Genomic DNA, 27,364 nt, shown 5'->3' with positions numbered 1-27,364 from the left:
AAGAACACTTGAGGCCAGGAGCTTGAGACCAGCCTGGGCAACATAGGCAGACCCAGTCTCAAGAGAAAAAGAAAGAAAGAAAAGAAAAGAAAGGAGGGAAGAAGGAAGGAAGGAAAGAAAGAGAGAGAGAGAGAGAGAGAAAGAGAAAGAAGACAGAAAGGCAAAGTCTAAAAAGACTTGACAACTAAATGCAACACATGATCTTAAATTAGCTCCTGGACCAAGGAAAAAAGTTGTTACAAAGGACATTATAGGGCAATTGGCAAAATTTGAATATTTGAATTTGACTGTACATTAGATCATAGTACTATATCAAGTGTCCTGATTTTAATAATTGTACTGTATTATGCAAAAGAATGTTCCTGTTTTTAGAAAATTTTGCACTGATGTGCTTAGGCATAAAGGAACACCTTGCGTGAAACTTACTCTCAAATGGTTCAGAAAAAGTATTAATGTTCATGTATAAGGAAATAATGATAAAGCAAACGTAGCCCAATGTCATCAGCTGGTGAATGTGACTGAGGAATATCTGGAATTCTTTTTCAGTATTTTGCCCCTTTTCTGTGAGTTTAAAATCATTTCAAAATAAAAAGTTTAAAAGAAAAGAGTGACACCGGTGAAGCGCGTGCCCTGGCAGGGGAAGGTGCCCAGGTGCGCCCGGCTGCGTCCACGCTGGGGCGCGTAGCTGCTGCTGACACCTGCCGCCACCCTGGACTGTCAGGCCTCTGTGCCACTAGAGGAACTCACTGTGTGTGTGGCTGGCCCCACAGCTGTCCTGGGTTGACTCAAGACAGTGGAATGGGCTTCTCAGGGCAATGCATTCCCTTTTGTGATTTGATTTCTCACAAACTGGGGGCAATAAAAACTACCTAAATTCAGTGTTTGCTATAGATAGTCCAGACTGCAAAATTGAAAGTAGACTATGTTCATTTATCGTGGACAATGACAGTCTCACACATTCCCCTACAAAGGAAGGCCCGGATTTCCCCAAAACCAGCCCAGCATCTTGCCCACTCCCCAGAAGGAGAAAAATATGTCCCAGCAAGTGCCAGAGTAAGGCCCAGAAGTCCCCTGGGTTCCCTCTGCCAAGATGAGTGGTTTCAAATTATGACAATTTGCAGCTTCTCTAAGAAGCATCTGTACCAACCTGGCAAATTAAGCATCCTCTCCTGAGAAGAGGAATAGGGAGCTCTCTCACCACCCCACACCTGTTTCCAGGTCCTGCCTCTCCTGGGGCACAGGGGCAGCCACCTTGCAGCCCCCATCTCTAGAAAGGAGAGACACATCCACAAACAGAAGGGACTGCCCCCCACCCCAGGGTTCCACGAGCCCAGTTCTCCCTCCTATCACCTGCCCTCCAGGCACACTGTCCTGCTACCCTTCACTTCCCCAGGGGTTGTCAGGGACAGAAGGCCCCTCCCTCAGCCCCCCCAGGGTTCCTCCACTCCTCCCCCACCCCATCACTAGGGTGTCCAGGACATTGTGTGACTCAGGAAACGGCTCAGACATGAAGCTTGCAGCAGGCTGAGGAGGAGGAAGAAGGGGCAGTGGAGCAGAGGAGGTGGCTCCTGCCTCGTGAGGGCTCTGAGGGTCCCTGCGTGGAGAGGGTCGGGGATCTGGGCTTGCAGCAGGGGCTCTGGAATGCAGCCCCCTTCGCTGCTGCTGCTGCTGCTGCTGCATTTCTCAGTTGCCACGACCAGAGGTAAGGCAGGGGGTGGGAGAGGTGGGGGGACCCATCTCCCTTAGGAGGATGTCCAGTGGGGTAGGGGAAAAGGGCCAAGCCCCAGGCTTTGCGGGGACATTGGATGGAGGAGATTCTTACCCCCCAAACAGGGACAGCCTGCAGGGAGAGATGATTCTGCCACTGGAGCTGCACAGACCAAGGCTTTGGGCCTGGCGCCAGGGGTGGTGGCTGCTGGGGGGATGGGTGAGAGGGTGCCCACCCCCAGGGAGAAGGTGGTCGGCCCTGGAGCCAAGAGGCAGAGGGCTCTTGCAGCCACACTGAGGAGCCACGCAGAGAGGGAACAGACAGACCACCTGCTGGGGAAGAGAGGAGAGCGAAGCAGGAGATGAGACATGGAAGGCCAAGGGCCCACCAAGTCCCTTTCCTGGCCCAGCTGTCCCCACCCCCCGGATGGCTTCATGCAGGGCCCTTCCGGGAGGAAATCCCTTCCAAGCCTCAGCCCTTCACCCCTGGGCCCCCCTCCTGATCCCTGTTGTCTTGCTTCCGAGGGATGGAGCCTGAGGCTGGACTGGGGAGGCCAGAGAATAAACAGGAAAGGGGTCGGGGGGGAGGGGCTGGGGCACGGCCACGCTGACGGCGGGTATGAGGAGGAGGGTGGTTTGGAGCACCTGTGGGGGCTTCAGCGCAGGCCTCTGGGGGGCACCTGGAGGAGGGAGGCGGAGGCACAGCGCCCCCGGCCGTCTCACCCTCCCTCTCCTCCCTAGGGCTGCCGTGCGGGAGTCTCCCCGAACCCTGTGCCAACGGAGGCACCTGCCTGAGCCTGTCTCAGGGGCAAGGGGCCTGCCAGTGAGTGTGGCTCCTGGGAGTGGGAGAAGACAGAAAGGGGGTGGCAGAGCAGGGAGGGAGAGGTGACGAAGTGGGACCAAAGGAGAAGGGGTGCCAGGTGCAGGAGATGAAGGGAAACGAATGAGGCGAGGAGGGAGGTGGGACAGAAGGAGAAGAGGGGCCAATGCTGTCAGTTTTCCTCTCCCCACCCCCGCACAGGTGTGTCCCTGGCTTCCTGGGTGAGACGTGCCAGTTTCCTGACCCCTGCCAGGACGCCCAGCTCTGCCAGAATGGGGGCAGCTGCCAAGCCCTGCCTCCTGCCCCGCTGGGGTCCCCCGGCCCTCCCTCCCACTTGGCCCCCAGCTTCTTATGCACCTGCCCCCCTGGCTTCACTGGTGAGAGATGCCAGGACCGGCTCAAAGACCCCTGTCCTCCCTCCTTCTGCTCCAAAAGGGGCCGCTGCCACATCCAGGCCTCAGGCCGCCCACAGTGCTCCTGCTTGTCTGGATGGACAGGTGAGCGCTGATGAGGGTGGCAAGGAGGGGACAGGCAGGATCAGTGGACGGGGCAGTGGGGTGGGGAAGATGGAACTGCAGCCTGTGAGGCTGGGAGCCCTTTGAGAACAGAAGCCATGAGAACCAACATGCCAATTCTTGGTGACCCACTTACCCAAGATTGGCATTCACCAGTAAGGTTGTGTGGATTGCTAAAGTGTTGAACTATTTCCGAGCTAAGGGTGCCATACGCCCCCTTTGTGTACCATCCTGATGCCTCTCCTGGCCCCTCAATGTCCCCTCTCCGCAGCAGCTAGAGGGCGATTGCCCAGCGCGCCCCCAGTACTCTGCATTCTGGGCATCTGAATGGCGCCATTCGGAGTGGTGGGTGCCCGTAACATCACCCCGAGAGACTGCAGCGGTGGGAGGTGTGATGGAGACAGGAGGAGTGTGACCCAGGGAGAGGGGTGGGGGCCATCCCAGGAGAAGGAGTGTAACCCTGGGCGAGCTTGGTGCCGCAGAGTAGGGCTTCTGGGGCAGCGCCCGGATCCAAATACCGGCTCTGCCGCTGACCAGCCAGGCAACCCTGCATAAGGTATTTCAGCTCTGGGTCCTCATTTGCCAGCTGGCAGCAGAGAGACTAACGCCCACGCTTCACAGGCTGTCGAAAGGGGGGAAGGGCTGATGCTCAGGAGGCCTGCTTCGCTCTGTCCCTGACACACGTGTGTGTGCAGGGAATGGTGGCTGCTGCCGCCACCACCACACAGGCTGTGAAGCGAGTCTCCAGGTGCCTAAACCCACCTAAAGATTAGGAAGTCAGGGTCAGAGAGGCAAAGCCACTCACCCAAGGGCATAAACCAGCTGTGGCCCCACAAGGTGCCAACGTGTGTCCCCTGCCTGCAGATGCTGGGTGCTTTCTACCTCCCGCAAGGAGGTCACCGCTGAAGGGACCCACGTCCCAGATTTTCCCAGACAGGGCCAATTTGCAGTACTGCCATCGCTAGATACATGTCCTATTTTCAGTTTAGAAAGTACAGTCACTCCAGATGTAACCCTCCTGAGACGTGGCAAAACTGAGTTCTGGGGGAACAGGACAAACAGCGTGGTAATAACGGGGAGGAAGTAGGAGAATGAGACACAGACAACCCAGAGTGAGAGCTGGGCGATGCCAGATGGGCTGGAATTCACACAGTGCTAGAAACAGCCCCTCTGCCCCTGCCCCAGGCGAGCAATGCCAGCTCCGAGACTTCTGCCCAGCCAGCCCCTGTGTCAACGGAGGGGTGTGTCTGGCCACATACCCCCAGATCCAGTGCCGCTGCCCACCTGGCTTCGAGGGTCATGCCTGTGAACACGATGTCAACGAGTGCTTCCTGGACCCAGGACCCTGCCCCAAAGGCACCTCCTGCCATAACACCCTGGGCTCCTTCCGGTGTCTCTGCCCTGCGGGGCGGGAGGGCCCACACTGTGAGCTCCGGGCGGGACCCTGCCCTGCCAGGGGCTGTCCTAACGGGGGCACCTGCCAGCCGGTGCCAGGAGGAGACTCCACCTTTCACCTCTGCCTCTGCCCCCCAGGTGCGTCCTCACAGGGGCTTTCCTGCAGCGGGTCCGGCCGGGAGGGTTGTCTCCCTTGGGTGCCTCCCCCAGCTGAGCCCGTTCCCCTGTCAGGTTTCACAGGCCCCGACTGTGAGGTGAATCCAGATGACTGTGTCAGCCACCAATGTCAGAATGGGGGCACTTGCCAGGATGGGCTGGGGACCTACACCTGCCTCTGCCCAGAGGCCTGGACCGGTGAGTTGTTCCGGCCAAGTTCACGGCAGGGGCGGCAGCCCAGGTAGTCAGGCCCTGCCAGCCCTAGTCCCAGCGCTCCCACCTTCAGCCCGCATCCCTCCCCTCCGCCTGCAGGCTGGGATTGCTCCAGAGATGTGGACGAATGTGAGGCCCAGGGTCCCCCTCGCTGCAGAAACGGGGGCACCTGCCAGAACTCAGCTGGTGGCTTTCACTGCGTGTGTGTGAGTGGCTGGGGAGGCACAGGCTGCGAGGAGAACCTGGACGACTGCATTGCCGCCACCTGTGCCCCGGGATCCACCTGCATTGACCGTGTGGGCTCCTTCTCCTGCCTCTGCCCACCTGGACGCACAGGTGCGGGGGCAGAGACCACTGGGAGGTGGGAGGCAGCGAGGGAGGGTGACGGAAGTACCAGGAGGGCCACTGGGAGCTCCAGGTGGCCTCTGAGAGCCTCCCCCCACCCTGCCCCTCCAGGCCTCCTGTGCCACCTGGAAGACGTGTGTCTGAGCCACCCCTGCCACGAGGAAGCCCAGTGCAGCACCAACCCCCTGACTGGCTCCACGCTCTGCCTGTGTCAGCCTGGCTACTCAGGGCCCACCTGCCACCAGGACCTGGACGAGTGTCAGATGGGTGAGGCACCCCCACCTCAGAACCTCTGAGCCCCAGACAGGCCTCTGCACTGAAGATAGAAAAGGACAGACTGATTTTCAAATTTTAAAAAAAAAAGCATCACTTTCCTTGAATCTTCCAGATCTGGCATCTCTTCCCTACATGTTCCCCTCCAGTGCTCAGCCCTCCAGGCCCCACGCGTTTGTTCCCTTAGTCCTTCTCCATCTCGGGACACAAACCCCTTCCCCAGTTTGGTTTCAGCTACCACGCACAGGCGCCCACAGCTTCCCTGCCGCCTGGCCTCCGCCCCTCCCCACCCCGGCCCGTGGACTCCCGTCTCTTCTCTCTCCCCAGCCCAGCAAGGCCCCAGTCCCTGTGAACATGGCGGCTCCTGCCTCAACACCCCTGGATCCTTCAACTGCCTCTGTCCACCTGGCTACACGGGTTCCCGTTGTGAGGCTGACCACAATGAGTGCCTGTCCCAGCCCTGCCACCCGGGCAGCACCTGCCTAGACCTCCTTGCCACCTTCCACTGCCTCTGCCCACCAGGTACCAGTTGAAGGGGGCCTTGGGTCGGGAGGACAGGGAACTAATCCTACGCCCACTGGAATTGCCCCTCCAAGAGCAAGGATAGCCTCAGGCCAGTTGGCATCAGTTACCCTAGGCTGCTTCTCCTCTCCCTACCCCAGATGAAAACTCAGGGATACTCACGGCCCCTAGGAGAAGGGTTGCCACAGACAGTAGTGAGGTTGTCCATCTCTCAACTCTGAGTGCCATCATTCACTTCATAGTCATCACAGAGTGCACAGCCTGGTCCACTGTACACAGCAGCCCAGGAAGGGAGGGCAGCATAGTAGTTAATAAACTTTCTGTGCTGCAGCCTCTGCTCAGGTCAATCCAGAAGGCTCCGCCTGATCACAGAAACTCTCCCAATTAGAGATAAAAGGTAATCCCTTAAAATCCCAAAAGCTCTGTGTGCTTGAATTTGGTGTAACCGGGAAGGAATGCTGCAGTACTGCACCCACCTCCAGGCTAGTTTTAAGGGGGAAACATCTCTCCAGGGAGAGAGCGACAGAGCCAACATCAGGGAACTGGATGAAACCAGAAAAATTATCGCTGACTTTGTGCCAGGTACTGCCTGAACATCTTAACATATATTGTCTCATCTACTCTTTGTTTGTTTGTTTGTTTGTTTTTGAGATAGGGTCTCGCTCTGTTGCCTGGGCTGAAGTGCAGTGGTGTCATCACAGCTCACAGCAACCACAAACTCTTGGGCTCAAGTGATTCTCCTGCCTCAGCCTCTTGAGTAGCTGGGACTATAGGGACGAGCCACCATACTCAGCTCAGTTTTTTGTAGAAACCTGGTCTCACTATTGCCCAAGCTGGTCTCAAACTCCTGGCCTCAAATGATCCTCCCGCCTAGGCCTCCCAAGGTGCTAGGATTACAGATGTGAGCCACCACACCTGGCCTCATGTACTCTTTACAAGAACCCTGTGAGGTCAGCATTGTTACTATGCCCACTTTATAAATGAAGAAACTTGGCTGAGCGCGGTGCTCACACCTGTAACACTAGCATTTTGGGAGGCCGAGGCAGAAGAATTGCTTGAGGACAAGGGTTCCAGACCAGCCTGAGCAACCTAGCAAGACCCCATCCCTACAAAAAAATCTTTTAAGAATTAGCTGGCAATGTGTGGCGCATTCCTTCAGTCCCAGCTACCAGGAGTCTGAGGCAGGAGGATCGCCTGAGCCTAGGAGTCTGAGGTTGCTGTGAGCTGTGATGATGCCACTGCACTCTAGCCTGGAAAACAGATCAAGACCCTGTCTCAAAAAAAAGGAAAGAAACTGAGGCACAGAGCAATTAAGTGACTTGCCAAGGTCACCCAAGGTCACTAGAAAGTGGCAGAGCTGAGATTCTTCAATAGTTATAACCAGGCTGGGCACAGTGGTGCACACCTATAATCCCAGTACTTTGGAAGGCCGAGGTGGAAGGATCACTTGGGGTCAGAAGTCTGAGACCAGCCTGGGCAACTTAGCAAGACCCCATCTCTAAAAAATAAAAAAAAAATTTTAAGTTAGCCAGGTGCAGTGGCACGCATTTGTAGTCCCAGCTACTGGAGAGGCTGAGGCAGAAGGATCACTTGAGCCCAGGAGTTTGAGGTTGCTGTGAGCTATGATCACACCACTCTACTCCAGCCTGGGCAACAAAGTGAGACCCTGCCTCTAAAAGAAAAAAACAATTATAACCACTACCCCACATCACCTTTCTAAGCTGAGCAGCACCCAAGGATAGAGGCTCAGGCCACCCATGGACAGTCAGAAAAATAAGAGAAAACCGTTCAGTCACCTGAAGAGCAAGGCTGTAGCTATCAAGGAGCTTCGGAAGCAGACTCCCCAGGCGAGAGAAGGGAGGCAGCCGAGTCCACGCGTGGATCTCGCCTCAGTTCAGGGCAACACAGTGAGGACCAGGAGGAACGCGAAGCAGTGGGACAAGCGTGGGAGCAACACGACTTCCAAAACGCCCTTAAAGAGCAGGACCTCGTGGCGCAGCAGTAGCGCGTCTGACTCCAGCATGCCCTTAAATCCCCCACTTTGGGATCCTGCTCTCCCTGGCGTGGAGGCCTGCCCAGGTAGAACAAGAGGGTGAACCTCCCTCCAAGCAAATGCCCCTTTGTCCTATTTGTACCTCGAGGACCTCCAGGCTGACTGGGTGAGCCCTGCCCTTCCTCACAGCGCTCCTACAGGCCCCGCAGTGTCCCTGCTCCCTGAGCCTTCGCACCTGAAGGAGGCAGAGCCACGCGCCACGCAGAGCAGCAGAGCCTAAGGGCTCTTGTCCATCCTCACGCAGACAGAGCCCGGGGAGGGCTACGTGATGGGGGCCAGCCAGGGGCAGGGCTTGTGCTAGAACCCGGGCCTCCCAGGCAGAAGTGGGAGCAGCTGAGGAAGGACCAGCCCGGCTGAGCCTCACCCCTCACGACACCCATGTCCTCAGGCTTAGAAGGGCAGCTCTGCGAGGTGGAGACCAACGAGTGTGCCTCAGCCCCGTGCCTGAACCACGCGGACTGTCAGGACCTGCTCAATGGCTTCCTGTGCGTCTGCCTGCCTGGTGGGTACAGCCGCCCTCCAGCCACCCTCAGCTCTGCGCTCTTGGGCCTGCAGGCCGCAGGCCCAGCAGTCACCTAGGCCGCTTGAAGCTCTCTCTAGCCTGGCCAAGGAGTCCCCCATTTCTCCAACTCCTTCTCTGCTCCCCAGAGTCTCTTCTGCTGCATCCTCTAATCTCCCCTTGTTTGCTCGCCCACCCTCATCCTGATGACCCACCCAGAGGTCCCTCCTTTGCAGCTCTCCTGCAGTCCTCGGTGTGCTCTCCTTGTGGTTGCCGTTCTCGCCATGGATGCAGGGGACGCTGCCCCAGGCTGTCTCCTCCAGCCTCGTTGGACATCCCTCTGTCCCCTGCTATGATAATAACTACATTTGCTGGATATTTTCTCCAGGCCAGCCACTTGGCTATACTTTGGGAGCATTATGCCATGTAATCTTTTTACTGGCACTATCAGGTGGGGTCCATTATTATTTCCCTTTTATAGAATAGGAAACTGGAGCCCAGAGAGGTTGAGTAGCTTGCCCAAAGTCACACAGCCAGCAAGTGGCTGAGCTACACATTTTCTGCATCACTCTCCTGTCACCCCATGTCCACCTGCCCCAGGTGTCTCCTCTGGGAAGCCCTACAGGTTTACCTTTCCGGGCAAGGGGAAGGGCTATGATGTGTCTCCCTCAGTGACCTTGGTCTTCTCTCCCCACCCACTCCCTGCCTGCCCCACCAGGATTCACTGGGACCCAATGTGAGGAGGACATCAACGAGTGCAAGAGCTCTCCCTGCGCCAATGGTGGGCAGTGCCGGGACCAGCCTGGAGCCTTCCACTGCGAGTGTCTTCCAGGTAAGCTGGGGCTCAGACACTGGAGGGGAGGATGGGGACAGGCGCAGACATCTGTGCAGGTCCCTGACCCTCCTACTGTGCCATAGGCTTTGAAGGGCCACGCTGTCAGACAGAGGTGGACAAATGTCTGAGTGGCCCATGCCCCGTTGGAGCTAGCTGCCTTGATCTCCCAGGAGCCTTCTTTTGCCTCTGCCCCTCTGGCTTCACAGGTCAGCAGGGGAGGTATTGGAAAGGACTAGCAGGATATTTGAGTCAAATTGGGGTGGGGCAGAGGTCATTGGTGGGTGTTTAATGGTTGGGATGTGAGATAGAATGAGAATGGTAAACTTTAAAGTTATTCAGTGCAAAACCTGAACAACTGTACAACCAAGGGACAAGAACAGGTAATATTGTAGAGTGTACATTGGGCCCACCATAAATGGTGTGCTTGGGGCTCAGAAGCAGACAATATGCTCAAAGAGAAGCCACTTACTTGCTTATTTACAAGCATTTATCGTCTACTATGCCAGACACAGACACAAAGTTGAGTAAGAGAGCTGCTATCTTCCAGTGGCTTTAAACCTAACGCAGAGAGACCAGTAAGTTCCCTGTTGATTATGGCCTGGGGAGGAGCTCCGAGAGAGGAAAGCACAGGAGCCTGCAGAAGCACAAAGGACCAGCCAACCCAGACTAAAGACAGGAAGGCTTCATGGAGGAGACGATGGCTGAGATGAATCTTGAGAGATGAGTCGGAGTCTGCCTAGACAGAATGCCAGATAGGGCTGTGGCGACACATGCCTGTGGTCCTCGCTACTCAGAGGGCTGAGGCAGGAGGGTCACTTGGGCCCAGAGGTTTGAAACTAGCCTGGGCAATATAGCAGGACTCTGTCTTTAATAAAAAGTTTTAAAAAAGAAGTCTAGATAGAATGCCAGATGGTGTGTTTTAGTGGAGATGACCACATGAACACGAAAGGATGAAAAGCACACCCTATTTAAGGAACTGTAAGAGTTCCAGAGTTTAGAGAACAATGGGGCAAAGGTGAGAAGCACAGCGGTTGTACAAAAGTCATGCCATGCGGGACCCTGTACGTGATTCTGAGGAAGGTAGACGGCAGCCTATGAGGCAATAGGGAGCCACTGAAGCCCAGGCTCGTGGGGAGCGAGCGAGTCATGCGTAAGAAGTGGCCTTTGGCCCCATCAAAGACGTGGAGGGCTCTGTTTTCTCTCTGACCCATCTCTCCGCCCCAGGCCCGCTGTGTGAGGTTCCCCTGTGTGCCCCACACCTGTGCCAGCCCAAGCAGGCATGCCAGGGTCAGAAAGACAAGGCCCACTGCCTCTGCCCTGACGGAAGCCCCGGCTGCTCCCCCGCTGAGGACAACTGCACCTGCCACCACGGACACTGCCAGAGGTAACATCTCCCAGGGCCTCCCCAGTGCCCCTCCTCTGGGCTCCTCAGCTAGGGCAGGAGAAGACAGCCAGCCAGGCGTGTGTCTGTGCCAAGGGACCGATGGGGAACAGGAAGGAGATGGCAAGTTCTCTGGGCAAGAAAACGGGAGGGCTCACCTGGTAAGCGTTATCCAAGGAGGGGAGGGTCCATAAATAATGGGGCAAACAGAGGAGCGGGGCTCAGACGGAAGGAACAGCACTAAATCCCAGGCCAGTTCACCATTCGTTAGACAAATACTGATACCTGCGGGGCACCTGCTCTGAGCGGCTTCCGTGCCAGGCCCCGGGGGACAGCGCAGAGCAACAGAGACAGCGCCCGCTCTCCTGAGCGCTCATGCTCGTGGGGAAAGACGGACGATAAACGCCTTCCGGAAGACATGACATGCATCTATGCACGTAACTGGTTGCAGACCACGAGCGGGGGCGGGGCGGGGAAGAGGGTGATGCCTAGAGCAAAGTCTCTGAAGACAGAGGCCGGAGTCTCAGGACCAAAAATAAGGAGGTCACAGGGGTCCGGCCAATGGGGAGGCAGGAGAATTCACTAAAAGAAGAGAAAAACCCTCCCCTTTCTCTTTATGACCAGGTCGTCGTGTGTGTGTGATGTGGGTTGGACGGGGCCCGAGTGTGAGGCAGAACTGGGGGGCTGCATCTCCACACCCTGTGCCCATGGGGGGACCTGCTCCCCCCAGCCCTCTGGCTACAACTGTACCTGCCCCACAGGCTACACAGGTGAGGCCCTCCCTGAGCCATGTACAGCCTGGGCTGGTCACCCCCCAAATCAAGGGCAAGGCATGTGACCATGGGCTGTGCCTTTCAGTCACCACCAAGGAGCACTGGGCACGGGCTGCAGGGGACACGGGCCATGTGCGGGAGGAGGTGGTGAGGAAAGAGGCCGCATGGGGAAAACAACAGGGCTGGGATGAGGAAGGGAAGGGAGAGGGAGGAAGAGGGAGTGGAGGGAAAGGAGGATCCCCATTCTCAGACCCCACCTGTTTCCCTCAGGGCCCACCTGTAGCGAGGAGGTGACAGCGTGTCACTCAGGGCCGTGTCTCAATGGTGGCTCCTGCAGCCCCCGCCCTGGGGGCTACCACTGCACCTGCCCTCCAAGCCACACCGGGCCCCGCTGCCAAAGCAGCGCTGACCACTGTGCGTCTGGTGAGTGCTCGCTGTGTCCTGGGGCTGGGCCACAGCGGGTGGAGGAAATGGCAGGGTGTGTGTGTGCCCTAATTTTTAAAAATTAATTTGATGGCAGAGAGCTGTTGTTTTGGTGGGGGGTGTATGTCCTGTGTGCAGTGTGACTGAGGTCACAGGCCAGGCTATAGGCAGGGAACCCAACCCTCACGGCCTCCTCTCTCCAGCCCCCTGCCTCAATGGGGGGACCTGTGTGAACAGGCCTGGCTCCTCCTCCTGCCTCTGTGCTTCTGGCTTCCAGGGCCCACGCTGTGAGGGAAGGATCCGCCCCGGCTGTGCAGACAGGTGGGCAGGGCACAAAGACCCCTGGAAGGGAAGGGGGCCCCCCGGCCTCCCCTCGTGCTGCAGGCTGCCTCCCACTGCCCCCCACACCCTCCGTGTGGCCTCCCTCCTGGTCTGCCAGCTCCCCAGCCCTTGCCCCCTGACGCATCACACACCCCTCCCTGGTCTCCCAGAACTTCCTCCTACTGCGCCGTCTCTGTCTTGTCCAGCCCCTGTAGGAACGGGGCGACCTGCCAAGAGAGCCCTCAGGGTCCCCACTGCCTCTGCCCCCCTGGCTACACAGGAGGCAGCTGCCAGGTGAGGGGCGTTGAGCCAGGTGTGCTGAAGAGGGAGGGGACTGGAGAGTTCTAGTGAGGGGGTCTCAGGAACGAAAAGGTGGGCAGTCAGGAAGCTTGGGAGAAGTATCTGCAGGAGCGGGAGGCATGGAGGCCTAGGAGTCAGGGGTCTAGCTTGAGGTTGGTGTGGACTGAAGAAGGAGGGACTGAACGGATTTCCAATCCCAGGAGCTGTTCTGGAAAGGAAATCGGGGAGGGTCACCTGGTCCCATAGCATTCAGGAGAGAGTTTTAGAGGTAAGGGAGTCTGAGGAGCTGGAGTTGGCAGGAGACCATCTCTGGGCCTGGGAACCTGATGCTCTGTCCTGCCTCATGCTCAGACTCTGCTGGACTTATGTGCCCAGAAGCCCTGTCCACACACTGCCCACTGCCTCCAGACGGGGCCCTCCTTCCAGTGCCTGTGCCTCCAGGGATGGACCGGGCCTCTCTGCAGCCTTCCACTGTCCTCCTGCCAGAAGGCTGCGCTGAGCCAAGGTACCAACACAAGCACTGCAGAGCCCATGAAGGAAAAAAGGGCGTTCTCCTCTCCCCTACCCCTGAGGGCATCCATACAGCCTTTGGCCAAAACCACACTGACCAACCACGTCATTAATTCTACAGTTCAACACCCAGGACAGCCTAACACAATTCAACTCTTGTCACCACATGCAACACAACTCAAATAACACCAACCAGCCTAGTCAGCAAGTGGAGTCTAACACGACCACCAGGGACATAACTCAACGTGGAGCAACTCGACTCCATCCTGACCATCATAAGTCAACCAGAGTGGACCACACTTACCACTCGACACATTTCACACCACCCTGCACACCTTGATGTTACACCAACGCCCTGGTAAAAGAATACTCCCTCATTCAAATACAGTTTTATGAGAAAAGCTCAGGAAAGAGACTTTGTGGAATTAGGGGATGGTGGATGGGAATCACAGCGAGAGAACATCAAAGAGGATGCAAAATTCAGGGGCCAGACTTAAGCCACGTATCCTCACCTGAAGTGTCCCTTGAATTCTTTCTTGCTTAAGACTTGTTTTAAGCCAAGAAAACTGTTGCTTTTAACACTCTGATAGCTTAAGAATTATGTCACCCATATTCTGGCAGAAAAGGTGGGAAGGGAACTTGATGTTTCAACTTCTTCAGTGTCAGGAGTCACTAACTCCAGAGGTTCAGAGCGGCCTCCACCCGGGAAGATTGGTGGCCCCCAAGGTAAAGGCTTCTATGCTCAGTGTCTGGGGCCCCTGAACACTCTTTCATGCCACTGTTTGTCTCTCTCCCCAGGCGTAGAGGTCTCTGCCCTTTGCCAGAATGGAGGCCTCTGCGTTGACAGTGGCCCCTCCTATTTCTGCCGCTGCCCTCCTGGGTTCCAAGGCAGCTCGTGCCAGGATATCGTGAACCCATGTGAGTCCAGGCCTTGCCAGCACGGGGCCACCTGTGTGGCCCAGCCCGATGGGTATCTCTGCCAGGTAAGAGAGTCTAGAGGAGGGAGGGAAGGAAGAGAAGGGTGAGCTGGATGTGGGAGACAGCAGAGATGGAGGGAAACCCGATGTCCCCATTTCTCCTCCCTTTCCTTTACCTCCCACATCCAACTAACCATCAGGTCGTGCCATTTTACCTCCTGACTATTTCTCAACTTTGTCCTTTCCCCTTCACCCTTTGCCCCACTGCCTCAGTCTAGACCTTTGTTGCGTTGCTCCTAGATACTAGCATCAGCCTCCTAACTATGGTCCCTGCCTCCATACTTGTCCTCCCGTAGGTTCAGCCTTTACCCCACCTCCAGGGCACTCTACTGAAAATGTAGGCTGATCTGTCACTCCCCTCTGGACACCCTTCAGTGGCTGCCTGCCTCTTTCAGATAAAGTCCAAGGCCCTGCGTCACCCAGCCCTACCTGCCTCTCAGGCTTCATCTCACCCCACCCCATGTTCCTACTCTCTGCTCCAGCAACACAACACAGCTGCTGGCTTTCCTACACACCACACCGACTCTTGCCTCTCAGCCTTTAACCTGCTGCTGCCACTGCCTGCAACGGCCTTCCCAACCCTCTTCCACTGATGGTGCCTAGGAGGCATCTTCCTCAGGAAGATGTCCCTAATTTCTCTCCAGGATGAGTTAGGGCAGCGGTCCCCACCCTTTTTGGCACCAGGGACCGGTTTCATGGAAGACAATTTTTCCACAGACCAGGGTGAGGGGAATGGTTTCAGGATGATTCAAGTGCCTTACATTTATTGTGCACTTTGTTTCTATTATTACATTATAATATATAATGAAGTGATTATACAAACATCTCTGCTACTGATAATCTGTATTTGCAGCTGCTCCCCAGCACTAGCATCACCGCCTCAGCTCCACCTCGGACCCTCAGGCATTAGAGTCTCATAAGGAGCACAACCTAGATGCCTCGCACGCAGTTTACAGTGGGGTTCCCGCTCCTATGAGAATCTAATGCAGCTGCTAATCTGACAGGAGGTGGAGCTCAGGCAGTGATGTGAGTGATGGGGAGCTGCTGTAAATACAGATGAAGCCTCGCTCACTTGTGTGGCCCGGTGCCTAACAGGCTGCAGACCAGGACTGGTCCACAGCCTGGGCATTGGGGACTGCAGAGTGAGGGCCTCTCCTTCATGGTCCAGGTCACTTAGCCAGGAGAAGCAAAGCTGGCATTCAAGTCTGAGCAGCCTGATTCCTGTGCTCAGACCACAACTTTTTTTTTTAGTAGTTACAATTTTCTTTTCTCTTTTTTATTGATACATAATAATTGTACGTATTTATGGGGCATGTGTGATATTTTGATACAATGCATACAATGTGTAAGGATAAAATCAAGGTATTTAGGATATGCATCACCTCAAACTATTTTTTATTTTTTTGAGACAGTGTCTCGCTCCATCACCCAGGCTGGAGTGCCGTGGCGTCAGCCTAGCTCATAGCAACCTCAAACTCCTGGGCTCAAGCAATTCTCCTGCCTCAGCCCCCCAAGTAGCTGGGCCTACAGATGTGTGCCACCACTCCCAGCTGATTTTTCTGTTTTTTGTAGAGACAGGGTCTCACTATTGCCCAGGCTGCTCTCAAACTCCTGGCCTCAAGCGATCCTCACACCTCAGCCTTCCCAAGTGCCAGGATTACAGGCATGAACCACTGTGCTCAGCACCTTGAACATTTATCATTTCTTTATGTTGGGAACATTCCAAATCTTCTAGTTATTTTGAAATATACAATAAATTATTAACTATAGTCATCCTACTCTGCTATCCAACACTAAATTTATTCCTTCTATCTGACTGTAATTTTGTATCTATTAACCCTGAGGTCCCCAACGCCCAGGCCACAGACCGGTACTGGTCTATGGCCTGTTAGGAACTAGGCCGCACAGCAGGAGGTGAGTGGTGGGCAACCAAGTGATGCTTCACCTGTATTTACAGCTGCTCCTCATCATTCCCATCACCTACAGGTGCATACCACCATACCTGGCTAATTTTTCTACTTTTTTATAGAAACAGGGTCTCACTATGTTGCTCAGGCTGGTCTCAAACTCCTGGCCTCAAGCAATCCTCCTGCCTCAGCCTCCCAGAGTGCTAGGATTACAGGCATAAACCAGCATGCCCAGCCTGTGTATCTTTTTTTGAGAAATGTCTATTTGGATCATTTCTCCATTTTTTAAATTGGATTATTTGGGTTTTTTCTTATTGAGTTGTTTGAGTTCCTTATATATTCTGTTTATTAGTCCTTTGTTGGATGGATAATTTGCAAATGTTTTCTCCCATTTTATAGGTTGTCTCTTCACTCAGTTGATTTTTTCCTTCGCTGTGCAGATTTTTAGCTCAGTATAAAGTTAAAATCATCTATTTTTGCTTTTGTTGGCTGTGCTTTTCAGGTCTTACCCAAAAAAATCTTTGCCCAGACCAATCCCCTGAAGATTTCCCCAATGTTTTCTTCTACTAGATTCAAGTCTTATATTTAAATATTTAATCTATTTTTAGTTGATTTTTTATATGGTGACAGATAGGGATCTAGTTTCATTCTTCTTCATATGGATATCCAATTTTCCCAGCACCATTTGTGAAAGAGACTGTCCTTTCCCCAATGTATGTTCTTAGCACCTTTGTCAAAAATGAGTTGGCTGTAAATGTGTGGCTTTATATCTGGGTTCTATATTCTGTTCTATTGGTCTGTGTGTCCGTTTTTATGGCAGTATCATGCTGTTTGGGTTACTATACCTTTGTAGTATATTTTGAAGTCAGGTATCGTGATGCCTCTGGCTTTGTTCTTTTTGGTCAGGATTGCTTTGGCTATTTGGGTCTTTTGCAGTTCCATATGAATCTTGATTGTTTTTTCTATTTCCGTGAAGAATGTCATTGGTATGTTGATGGGAATTGCATCGAATCTGTAGATCACTTTGGGTAATATGGACATTTTAACAATATTAATTCTTCAATCCATGAGCATAGAATATCTTTCTATTTTTGCTTGTCGTCTTCAATTTCTTTCATCAATATTTCATAGTTTTTATTGTAGAGCTCTTTCATTTCTTTCGTTAAATTTATTCCATGGCATTTTATTTTATTTTTTGTAGTTATTTCAAGTGGGATTGCTTTCTTGATTCCTTTTCCAGATGTTTACTGTTGGCGTATAGACATGCCACTAATTTTTGTATGTTGATTTTGTATCCTGTAACTTTACTGAATTTGTGTTTAGTGGAGTTTTAGGTTTTTCTAAATATAGCATCATGTCAAACAAGGATAATTTGACTTCTTCTTTTCCAATTTGAGTGCCTTTTATTTCTTTCTCTTTCCTAATTGCTCTGGCTAGGACTTCTAGTACTGTGTTGAATAAAAATGGTGAAAGTGAGCATCCTTGTCTTCTTCCAGATCTTAGAGGAAAAGCTTTCAATTCTTTCCCATTCACTATGATGTTAGCTGTGAGTTTATCGTATATGGCCATTTTTGTTTTGAGTTATAGAACCACAATTTTTGATAGAAGGCTCAATGCTGATCCCTAACCTACCTTCTTTCATTTTTTAATTTTATTTTAATCTCTTATTAGGAACATTTTCAAACATATACAAAAGCAGTATACTGATCAGTGATGAACCTCTGTGCACCCATGACTCTGTTTTACTTCCTCTTTCATAAAACTCCCTCCTCCTGAAGTCTCCAAAACACCCCCCTCATCTGCTCCTTCCACTCTCTGGCCACACAGATTCTTTGTGAATCCCCTTTTCTCCATCTCTTTGAAGCCATCCTGGTACTCCACTCTTGCACGCTAATCTTCCTCTTGCAAGAACTCAGCACATGGTACAGACCTTGTCAATGACCCTTCTCTCGCTAGCAGAGTGGCATGAAGCAATCAGAAAATGCTTGAGAGCTCTGGTTATGGAATCACAGACTTGCATTGAATCCCAGCTCTGCCACCTATAGCTATGTGACTTGTACAAGTCACTTAACCTTTCGGGGATTCAGTTTCTTTATCTGTAAAGTGAGAATCAAAGGAGATAATCTATATGAAGCATTGTTAGGAGGGCTTTATGAAGTTATGTGCATAAATTGTGCAATAAATGCTAGCCATCTCTCTCTCCTCTGGTTGACTGAGAGCTTCATGGGAAACAGGAATGAGTTCTAATTTTCTTGGTATCTCTAGTTCCTAAAATGGTGCCTGGAACAAAGAAGGCATTCAATAGATGCTGATGAATTAATTGATAAAGCATGAGACAGCCTGGTGGGTGTTTGGTAGGGGAGGGAGGTTTTACCCAGGTAGGGGCTATGTTTGGAGGCAATGTGTCATAGGGATTGTTTGGGACTGGGGAGGGTTAAGTTGTGTGTTATTGAACAATTGTGTATCATGTGGAGTTGAAATAGAAGGATTAAGCAACATATGGCCATGATAGATGGTGAGTTGAGTGATGCTATTGAGCTGGAAAGTGGGGGCTGGGCAGACTATCTTGAGCTGGGTTCTTTTTAGTGCTGAGCTGGGCTCATCCACTGGTTCCCTGTCTGACCCTCTCTGCCTACAGTGTGCCCCAGGCTACAGTGGACAGAACTGCTCTAAGGAACCCGATGCTTGTCAGTCCCAACCCTGTCACAACCATGGAACCTGTACCCCCAAACCTGGAGGCTTCCATTGTGCCTGCCCACCAGGCTTTGTGGGGCTACGCTGTGAGGGGGACGTGGATGAGTGTCTGGACCAGCCCTGTCACCCCACAGGCACTGCAGCCTGCCACTCTCTGGCCAATGCCTTCTACTGCCAGTGTCTGCCTGGACACACAGGTGAGGCCTGGGGTGGGGTACATAGGCATCTCTGGGACACAGCTGAGCAGACCATGGAGACCCAGATAGACCCCACCATGAGGCAGCCTCATCATTGTGTCCATCCCCTGCCTCTACACCCTACCTCAGAGAAGATACCCCAGGATCCCTCTGCCTGCACATCTAGTGCTGGGCCAACTCCCAGGAATGAGCTGGTGGGGGGGGGTGGGAAGCAATGACTGAAGCAGTGTGTGACATCTGACCTCACCCTCACCACAGGCCAGTGGTGTGAGGTGGAGATAGATCCCTGTCAGAGCCAGCCCTGCTTTCATGGAGGGTCCTGTGAGGCCATAGAAGGACCACCCCCAGGTTTCACCTGCCACTGCCCCAAGGTAAGTGACTACAGAGCTGCCTTTTCTGTTGCCCCTTACACTGACAAAAGGCAAGCATGCTGAGTTGGAATCCTAGAGGGGAGTATGGTGGAGCGTTGGAGTGGGAATTATTGGAAAAAGCCATCCCAAGTTCAGAGTGGTGAGTGGCTCTCAGAAGCAGTCAGGGAAAGTCAAGATTAGTCCATAGCATGAATAGAATTTTCAGAAATCACAGGTCCCCAAGGTCAAGCTAGATGGCCTCAGATAATTTCATTTAACTGTATATGTGTATGTGTTTATACACCTCAGAGGCATGGAACTGGATTAATCTTAAACCTTGGTTCATGATATGACATTGGTTTGTGCCCATACTTCTTTTATTTTATTGTTCTAACAATGTAACACCCATGAATCTAACCCAAGATTTACAATATTGATAATAACTCACATCTACTTATGTCCTCCTTCTCTATTCTGGTCCCTTTCCAGAGGAAGAAGGCATATAATCCTACCTCCAAGGATTAAGAAATAATAGCATTCAACTCTATTAACTGTTTAGTCTTCCAAGACTTGCACTATGATGCTACAAATCATCCAGGTTTTTGCACACAACTGTGGTTCATCCATTTTCACCACCATGTAACATGTTGTTGTGTGAAAGTACCATGGGACATGGTTTCAACATCCTTAAAATGATTAACTTGATGGTCTCTGAGGCTCCTTTTAAATATGAGAATGTAGGACCCTCTTGCTTGACAGGGAGTGAGAAGAATGATGCAAGTTCCTTCTGCAATATCTCGCCTCCCCTCCACAGGGTTTTGAAGGCCCCACCTGCAGCCACAGAGCCCCTTCCTGTGGCCTCCATCACTGCCACCATGGAGGCCTGTGTCTGCCCTCCCCTAAGCCAGGCTTCCCACCACGCTGTGCCTGCCTCAGTGGCTACGGGGGCCCTGACTGCCTGACCCCACCAGCTCCTCAAGGCTGTGGCCCTCCATCTCCATGTCTACACAATGGCAGCTGCTCAGAGACGCCTGGGTTGACAGGCCCAGGTTTTCGATGTTCCTGCCCTCCCAACTCTCCAGGGCCCCGGTGTCAGAGGCCCGGAGAAAAGGGGTGTGAGGGCAGAGGTGGAGATGGGGCCTGCGACGATGGCTGCAGTGGCCCAGGAGGAAACTGGGATGGAGGAGACTGCTCTCTGGGGGTCCCTGACCCCTGGAAGGGCTGTCCTTCCCACTCTCGGTGCTGGCTTCTCTTCCGGGATGGGCAGTGCCACCCACAGTGTGACTCTGAAGAGTGTCTGTTTGATGGCTACGACTGTGAGACCCCTTCGGCCTGCATGTGAGCCTGAAACCCACTAGCGCTAGGGAAGGAGGGGGACAGGTGAGGGGAGGAGGAAGGACACAGATGACTCTGAGTTGTAATGTGGCCACAGCCTCAAGATCCAGGGAGTTTCAACCCTAATACCATTGCTATGTAAGAGTAGAAGACTCTAGAATCCAACCCAGGGTAATGGGATGGCATCATTATTTAATGTAGGGCACGGCCTCTGTCTAGGCTCCTCTGTGAGAGTTGTGGGAACTCGGGCCTCAAGCCTCCCTCCCTAAGCCCTGTTGCCATGGAGTATCTCCCCTACCAACTAGCACCCCACAGAGGGAAAAGGGCTTTCGACTCTCCTTCAATAAGACAGGAGGGCTTGGGAGGGGAGAGAGAGAGGATGGTCTTAGGAGACAAGGTGTCAACAGACACAGGGTGTCCGGACTACCACCCAGGGCTCAACTAAGCCAGTTGCTCCACAGCTGCCCCCACTTAGCAGCAGAGCCTCAGGGGCCATGGAATGTCAGGAATGCTCTCTGGGGTGAAGAGGGAATCAGATTTTGGAGAGGTCATGAGTCCCTCTCTCCTCACCCACAGTCCAGCCTATGATCAGTACTGCCGCGATCACTTCCACAACGGGCACTGCGAGAAAGGCTGCAACACCGCAGAATGTGGCTGGGATGGCGGCGACTGCAGGCCTGAAGATGGGGATTCAGAGTGGGGGCCCTCCCTGGCCCTGCTGGTGGTGCTGAGCCCCCCGGCCCTGGACCAGCAGCTGCTTGCCCTGGCCCGGGTGCTGTCCCTGACTCTGAGGGTGGGGCTCTGGGTGAGGAAGGACAGTGAAGGCAGGGACATGGTATACCCCTATCCTGGGGCCCGGGCCGAAGAGGAGCTAGGAGGAACTCGGGACTCCTCTCATCAGGAGAGAGCAGCCTCTGAAACACAGCCCCTGGGCAAGGAGACGGACTCCCTCAATGCTGGGTAAGAAGCTGGACAGAGGGGAGGGCCAGACTCCAGCGTTTTTAACAGGGCAGAGGGAAGGAAGGGAGCCAGGGACCAACACAGGGGTCTCTGATGTGCCTCCTCCACAGGTTTGTAGTGGTGATGGGTGTGGATTTGTCCCACTGTGGCCCTGACCACCCAGCATCCCACTGTCCCTGGGACCCTGGTCTCCTACTCCGCTTCCTTGCTGCAATGGCTGCAGTGGGGGCCCTGGAGCCCCTATTACCTGGACCCCTGCTGGCTGCCCACCCTCATACAGGCACTGGTAGGTAACCCCTTGCCATTTCCCCTGACCTTTGCTCCCAGGCCTGCTCTCATGCCAACAATAGGCAACAGAGGTCAACTCAAACAGGATAGCTGAGACCTAAAATGTTCTTTGTGGGGACTTACTCTCCTTAACTCCCCTTCCTCTAACTGGATCTACTGACAGCCCAACTGTTCTGCAGTCTTCTTCCTTATTTCCCTAAGTCCTTTATCCTAGCCTCTGCCACAGCCCTGCAGCAGACCTCGGGTCCTGGTTTGCTTCTCTACTACACCAAGAGTATCCACTGTTCTCTTCATGGAACGCTTCGTAGTATAGGAAAGGATAGGAACTGTTACATCGTGTGTACTCTGTGCCTTACTCTATGCATTTTACATTATGATCTCATTTAATCTTCCCAACGGCCCCAAGAGGCAGGTACTACTGGCTGAGCATCCTTTATCTGAAGTGCTTGGGCCCAGAAGGGTTTCGGGTTTCTGACTGTTTCAGATTTTGAAATATTTGCCTTATACTTAGAAATCTGAAATCCTAAATTCTCCAGTGAGCATTTCCTCTGAGCGTCATGTCAGTGCTCAAAAAGTTTCAGATTTTGGAGCATTTTAGATTTCAAATTTGGGATTAGGTATACTCAACATGTATTATTACCCACACTTTACAAATAAGGAAAGTGAGGCAAAGAGAGGTTACTGAACTTGTCCAAAGGTGTCACACTGGTAACTGACGAGGAATGGCCTCTCTTTGTGACTCTGTCTCTCCACCAGCACCCCCTGCCAACCAGCTTCCCTGGCCTGTGCTGGGCTCCCCAGTGGCCGGGGTGATTCTCCTGGCCCTCGGGGCTCTTCTCGTCCTCCAGCTCGTCAGGCGCCGACGCCGAGAGCATGGGGCCCTGTGGCTGCCACCTGGTTTCACTCGAAGGCCTCGGACTCAGCCAGCTCCCCGGCGACGCCGGCCTCCCCTGGGCGAGGATAGCATCGGCCTCAAGTGAGAGTGAGGAGGAACCCAGGCTCAGGGAGAGTTTTTCCTGTGGACATAATTATGAGCACACAAGATAAGAAACACTATTGCAGAAGTCAAAGATAGGGGAAGGAGAGAGAGGGGTGGAGAGGCAGCTGGAAATCTTGCAGACTCTGCCGGTCATAACTATGTGTAACCTCCACCCACCCCAACCCCTTCCAGGACGCTGAAACCAGAGGCAGAAGTTGATGAGGATGGAGTTGTGATGTGCTCAGGCCCTGAGGAGGGAGAAGAGGTGGGCCAGGTGAAAGGGCTGGGGAAACAATGGTCTGGAGGTGACGGAGGGGAAGAAAGGACAAATGGAGCACCTTCACTGATCCTTGCTCTTACCCCAAGGCTGAAGAAACAGCCTCCCCCTCCAAGTGCCAGCTCTGGCCTCCGAGCGGTGGCTGTGGGGAGCTCGCTCAGGCAGCCATGCTGACTCCTCCCCAGGAATCCGAGATGGAGGCCCCTGACCTGGACACTCGCAGACTTGGTATATAAGTCAACCCAGACCAAGAAAATGGAAAAAACTTCCTTTGACCTTTTTAGAATCAGAAAGTCCTTTAATATCAGAACTGAAGGGACTAATCTTAGACTTAGTACCTTAAAGACTGATTCTCAAAGTATAGTCCTTAGACAGCAGGATCAGCATCACCTAAGAATTTGTTAGAAATGCAAATTCTTGGGCTCCACTGCAGAGCTACTGATTCAAGATGTTAGGCGATTTGTGTTTAACAAGCCCTCCAGGTGATGCTGATCCAGACTCAAGTTTGAGAAAGCCACAGCCCTGGAATGTTAGAGAATTAAGGCCTGTTGGCTCCTTTTACAGATGAGGAAAGTAAACCTTAAAGAAAAGTCACTTTACTAAAGCCACAGAGTCAAGAGCCAGAACTTGGCTTCCTGACACCTGAGGCTTTGACTCTACCTGAGCCCTGTGTTCTCCTGTCTCCCTTCTTGTGCTTGACCCATTCCTCATGTCTCACCCGCAGATGGAGTAACACCACTCATGTCAGCAGTTTGCTGTGGGGGAGTAGAGTCCAGGACCTTCCAGGGGGCATGGTTGGGAAGTCCTGAGCCCTGGGAACCTCTGCTGGATGAAGGGGCCTGTCCCCAGGCTCACACCGTGGGCACTGGGGAGACCCCACTACACCTGGCTGCACGATTCTCCCGGCCAACCGCTGCGCGCCGCCTCCTTGAGGCTGGAGCCAACCCCAACCAGCCAGACCGGGCAGGACGCACCCCACTTCACGCGGCTGTGGCTGCTGATGCTCGGGAGGTCTGCCAGGTCAGCGCACAGAGGTCCCTAAAGGGAATGGGGGAAGAGTTTACAAGTAAAGCTGGGCAGAAGCATCCCCTAAGGCTTGACAAAGAGGAACTGATGTGAGATTGGGGACCCGAAAGGGAAAAAACGAAAGATGGCTAAATACGGATTGGGAGGGGGGTTCAATGTGAGAGACCCGAGCTAACAGTCCATGGAGTCACTGGCCATCTCTGTGCCCTCAGCTCTTACTCCGCAGCAGACAAACTGCAGTTGATGCACGCACAGAGGACGGGACTACACCCTTGATGCTGGCCGCTAGACTGGCGGTGGAGGACCTGGTGGAAGAACTGATTGCAGCCCGAGCAGACGTGGGGGCCAGAGATAAATGGGGTATGTGTGTGCGGGGTGGGGGACTGGGAGGAGGGAGGGGGATGTTATGATATAGAGAAGTTGAGCAGATGGGGTGTAAGATGACGTGCAAAATAATATAGGGGCAGCAGAGAGATAGACTGGAGGGACATTCCCTCCCTCCCTGCTGTCACGGTGGTAAATCTGTGGTGCGGTGGCAGTAAGTATGGAGCGCGTTGAGTTTCTACCACCATCCTAAACAACACACACTCTGCCTCAGGCCACAGGAAACTGGAACAGATGAGAGTGACTGTGGGAAAGGAGAGAGGTCTCGTGGGGGAAGGTGGTCTCCCGGTCCCACCGACCCCAGAACAATGCCCCATTGTCCCTCCCGCGCGGCGGTGACGTCACCGGGGCAACGCTTCCTGCTGGCTGGCGGCCGCCCAGGCGACGCTTCCCGCCTTTGAGGGCCCCGCGGGCCGAGTAGTCCTTCCCCCAGGGCCAGAACCCGTGGGAAACCGGAACCCAGGCGTCTGGCCCCCAATCGCGGTAACAACTTTTCACGTTGTCTCCAGGAAAAACCGCGCTGCACTGGGCCGCTGCCGTGAACAACGCCCGAGCCGCTCGATCCCTTCTCCAGGCTGGATCCGATAAAGACGCCCAGGACAGCAGGGTTAGAACAGGCAGCAAAAGGCGGGCGCGGGAGAGACGGACAGTGAGGGAACCCCTGGAGGGGGAGGGGCCGAGGCTCAAGTAGGTGATGGCCGAACAGGCCAGTCCTGTGGGCGCGGCCTCCCCTGACCTCGGCCCTTGGCTGTTTCCTCCCGTCCAGGAGCAGACGCCGCTGTTCCTGGCGGCCCGGGAAGGAGCGGTGGAGGTAGCTCAGCTGCTGCTGGGGCTGGGGGCGGCCCGAGAGCTGCGGGACCAGGCTGGACTAGCGCCCGGGGACATCGCCCGCCTGCGGAACCACTGGGACCTGCTGGCGCTGTTGGAAGGGGCGGGGCCCCCGCAGGCCCGTCACAAAGCCACGCCGGGCCCCAAGGCCGGAGCTGGGCGGCGCGCACGGACCGCGTCAGGAAGCGCGCCCCCGCACGGGGGCGGGGCTGTGCCGCGCTGCCGGACGCTGTCAGCCGGAGCCGCCCCGCGTGGGGGCGGAGCTTGTCTGCGAACTCGGGCCGGGTCCGTAGACTGGGCCACGCGCGGGGGCGCGGCCTATTCGCATTGCCGGAGCCTATCGGGAGGAGCCGCTGGAGGAGGCCCGCCCCTTCGCGGCCGTAGGTTTTCTGCGGGCATGCGCGGGCCTCGACCCAGCCCTACAAGAGTGCGAGGAAGATCCGGAGTTGCCGCCGGGCGGGGGGGCAGGGCCTCAGCGGATGACTGGCCCTGTGATTGGGTGGCCCTGGGAGCCTGCGGCCCCACCTCCAACATTCCGATCCCGCCTCCTTGCCTTACTCCGTCCCCGGAGCGGGGATCTCCTCAAGTTGCTTGGGGTCCCCCAGTCTACCAAGAAATGTCTTTAAACTTAGAAGGGGAGGGTCAAAGATAGAAGGCTACATGGCGGGGACGAATTCTAAAATGATTACCTTTAAATAACAGGTATTCTGGAAAGCCCTCCAGCTTTTAAGATGGAGCCCCAAAAGTGAGGTGTCATGAGTTTAGTCTCCCCTGTAAAATGAGTGTATGCCCAGCAAAGCAGGCATCATCTTCCACATGGAGAAGCTGCAGCTCTGGAAAGAGAGTTTAGGATGCTGGGATGGGGCAGACCCAGTCCCTCTCTCAGAAAATAAGGGTAAGAGGTTACAGGAGGACAGAGTGGAGTAGCAGAAGTACCCCTAAACTGGAACCAAGAACTGTAGGCAGATAGGACGTAAGACGTTTTTTCCTGAATATAGTTCCCAAAGGGAGCCTCCATCATTTATTGCCCACAAACGGCTGACAAATATTTATTGAGCACCTAACTATGTGCCAGGCACTGTGTAGATGCTGGAATGTGGCCAAGCTCCCACTAGCCCCCCACCCCCGCTGATGACTCCTTGCATTCCCTCAGACCCCCCAACAAAGAAACTCCACTGCAGGGATGAAGTGCCACTGTTCTAGCCACTACTATGTCTCTTTAAGAACCCTAAATCTGCCACCCATAATAAAGCTGATTTGAAGTGTTACTTTTTTTTGGAAGGGTTGGGGAGAGGAATGGGGAAAAAACACTATGACTGCATAGTGTTGTCAGAACTTTGTGCCCTAGGCACAGCATTTGGCATGAAGCCTGTAAGTATAGTTTAAGAGTAAGAATAAATACATTTGGGGGTCCCGTGTCAATTTAGGGTATTATCTGAAAGCAGGAGTCTGTGGTAGCCCAGGGAGAACCCATATACACAGTAGGCCATGCATACGCTTTGTCCCTCATCCAAAGACATTTAGTTATGGCCACTTAGGGTATTCCTAAGTCCTCAAGTCAAGTAGATGGAGAGAGCATCTTAAAGAAGTTTTGTCCACCTTGCAGCAATATGGTGGCACCTCTTTAATGTTGCTAGGCCTGAGACATGGAGGCATGAGGCATTTTGAAAGATACTACCTTTTTTTCTTGAAACAGAGCCTCACTCCGTCACCCAGTCTGGAGTGCAGTGGCACAATCATAGCTCACTGCAGCCTCAAACTCCTGGGCTTTAAGCAATCCTGCCTCAGCCTCCTGAGTAGTTAGGACTACAGTCGCATGCCATCACACCAGGCTAAATTTTTTTAATTTTTTGTAGAGACAGGGTCTCACTATGTTGCCCAGGCTGTTCTTGAACTGTGGGCCTCAAGCAATCCTCCTGCCTCCCAAAGTGCTGGGATTACAGGCTTAAGCACCACGCCTGGCCAAGCACTATCATTTACTGATCATTCACTATGCGCAAGTGCCTTATTACATTTAATGCTCATATCAACTCTATGACATAGGTGCTATAAAAACCCTATTTTACTCTTTCAGAAACTGAGGCACAGATTTTATTTGCCCAAGACTGCAAAGCATTTATT

At 53.8% G+C, this 27,364-nt stretch overlaps 1 protein-coding gene across 3 annotated transcripts; it reads left to right on the top strand.

Annotated features, from left to right (window-relative positions):
• The first annotated feature begins 1,503 nt into the window (after positions 1 to 1,503).
• On the top strand, positions 1,504 to 26,511 carry NOTCH4 (notch receptor 4). 3 transcript variants are annotated; one of them, XM_045541770.1, is made up of 30 exons: positions 1,504 to 1,702; positions 2,449 to 2,530; positions 2,729 to 3,024; positions 4,228 to 4,575; positions 4,669 to 4,791; positions 4,906 to 5,142; positions 5,263 to 5,418; positions 5,752 to 5,946; positions 8,388 to 8,501; positions 9,217 to 9,330; positions 9,417 to 9,539; positions 10,558 to 10,717; positions 11,339 to 11,484; positions 11,758 to 11,910; positions 12,114 to 12,231; positions 12,438 to 12,525; positions 12,883 to 13,036; positions 13,840 to 14,024; positions 18,564 to 18,816; positions 19,075 to 19,187; positions 19,981 to 20,504; positions 21,078 to 21,461; positions 21,572 to 21,747; positions 22,506 to 22,725; positions 22,921 to 23,002; positions 23,095 to 23,233; positions 23,730 to 24,025; positions 24,244 to 24,391; positions 24,925 to 25,022; positions 25,182 to 26,511. In XM_045541770.1, exons 1-30 carry the CDS (start codon positions 1,642 to 1,644, stop codon positions 25,893 to 25,895), a joined length of 6,000 nt encoding a protein of 1,999 aa, XP_045397726.1. In that variant the 5' UTR covers positions 1,504 to 1,641; the 3' UTR covers positions 25,896 to 26,511. The 3 variants fall into 3 exon arrangements, with proteins under 3 accessions (XP_045397726.1, XP_045397727.1, XP_045397728.1); XM_045541771.1 differs by having other exon boundaries at positions 1,514 to 1,702; positions 22,921 to 22,993; XM_045541772.1 differs by lacking the exon at positions 1,504 to 1,702 and having other exon boundaries at positions 4,308 to 4,575.
• Positions 26,512 to 27,364: the final 853 nt, after the last annotated feature.

The sequence above is a fragment of the Lemur catta genome, chromosome 2 (genome assembly GCF_020740605.2).
Source record: "Lemur catta isolate mLemCat1 chromosome 2, mLemCat1.pri, whole genome shotgun sequence".
In the NCBI taxonomy this organism is placed as follows: domain Eukaryota; kingdom Metazoa; phylum Chordata; class Mammalia; order Primates; family Lemuridae; genus Lemur; species Lemur catta.
Note: the sequence above shows the minus strand (reverse complement) of the source record. Positions and strands in the feature narration are given on the sequence as shown.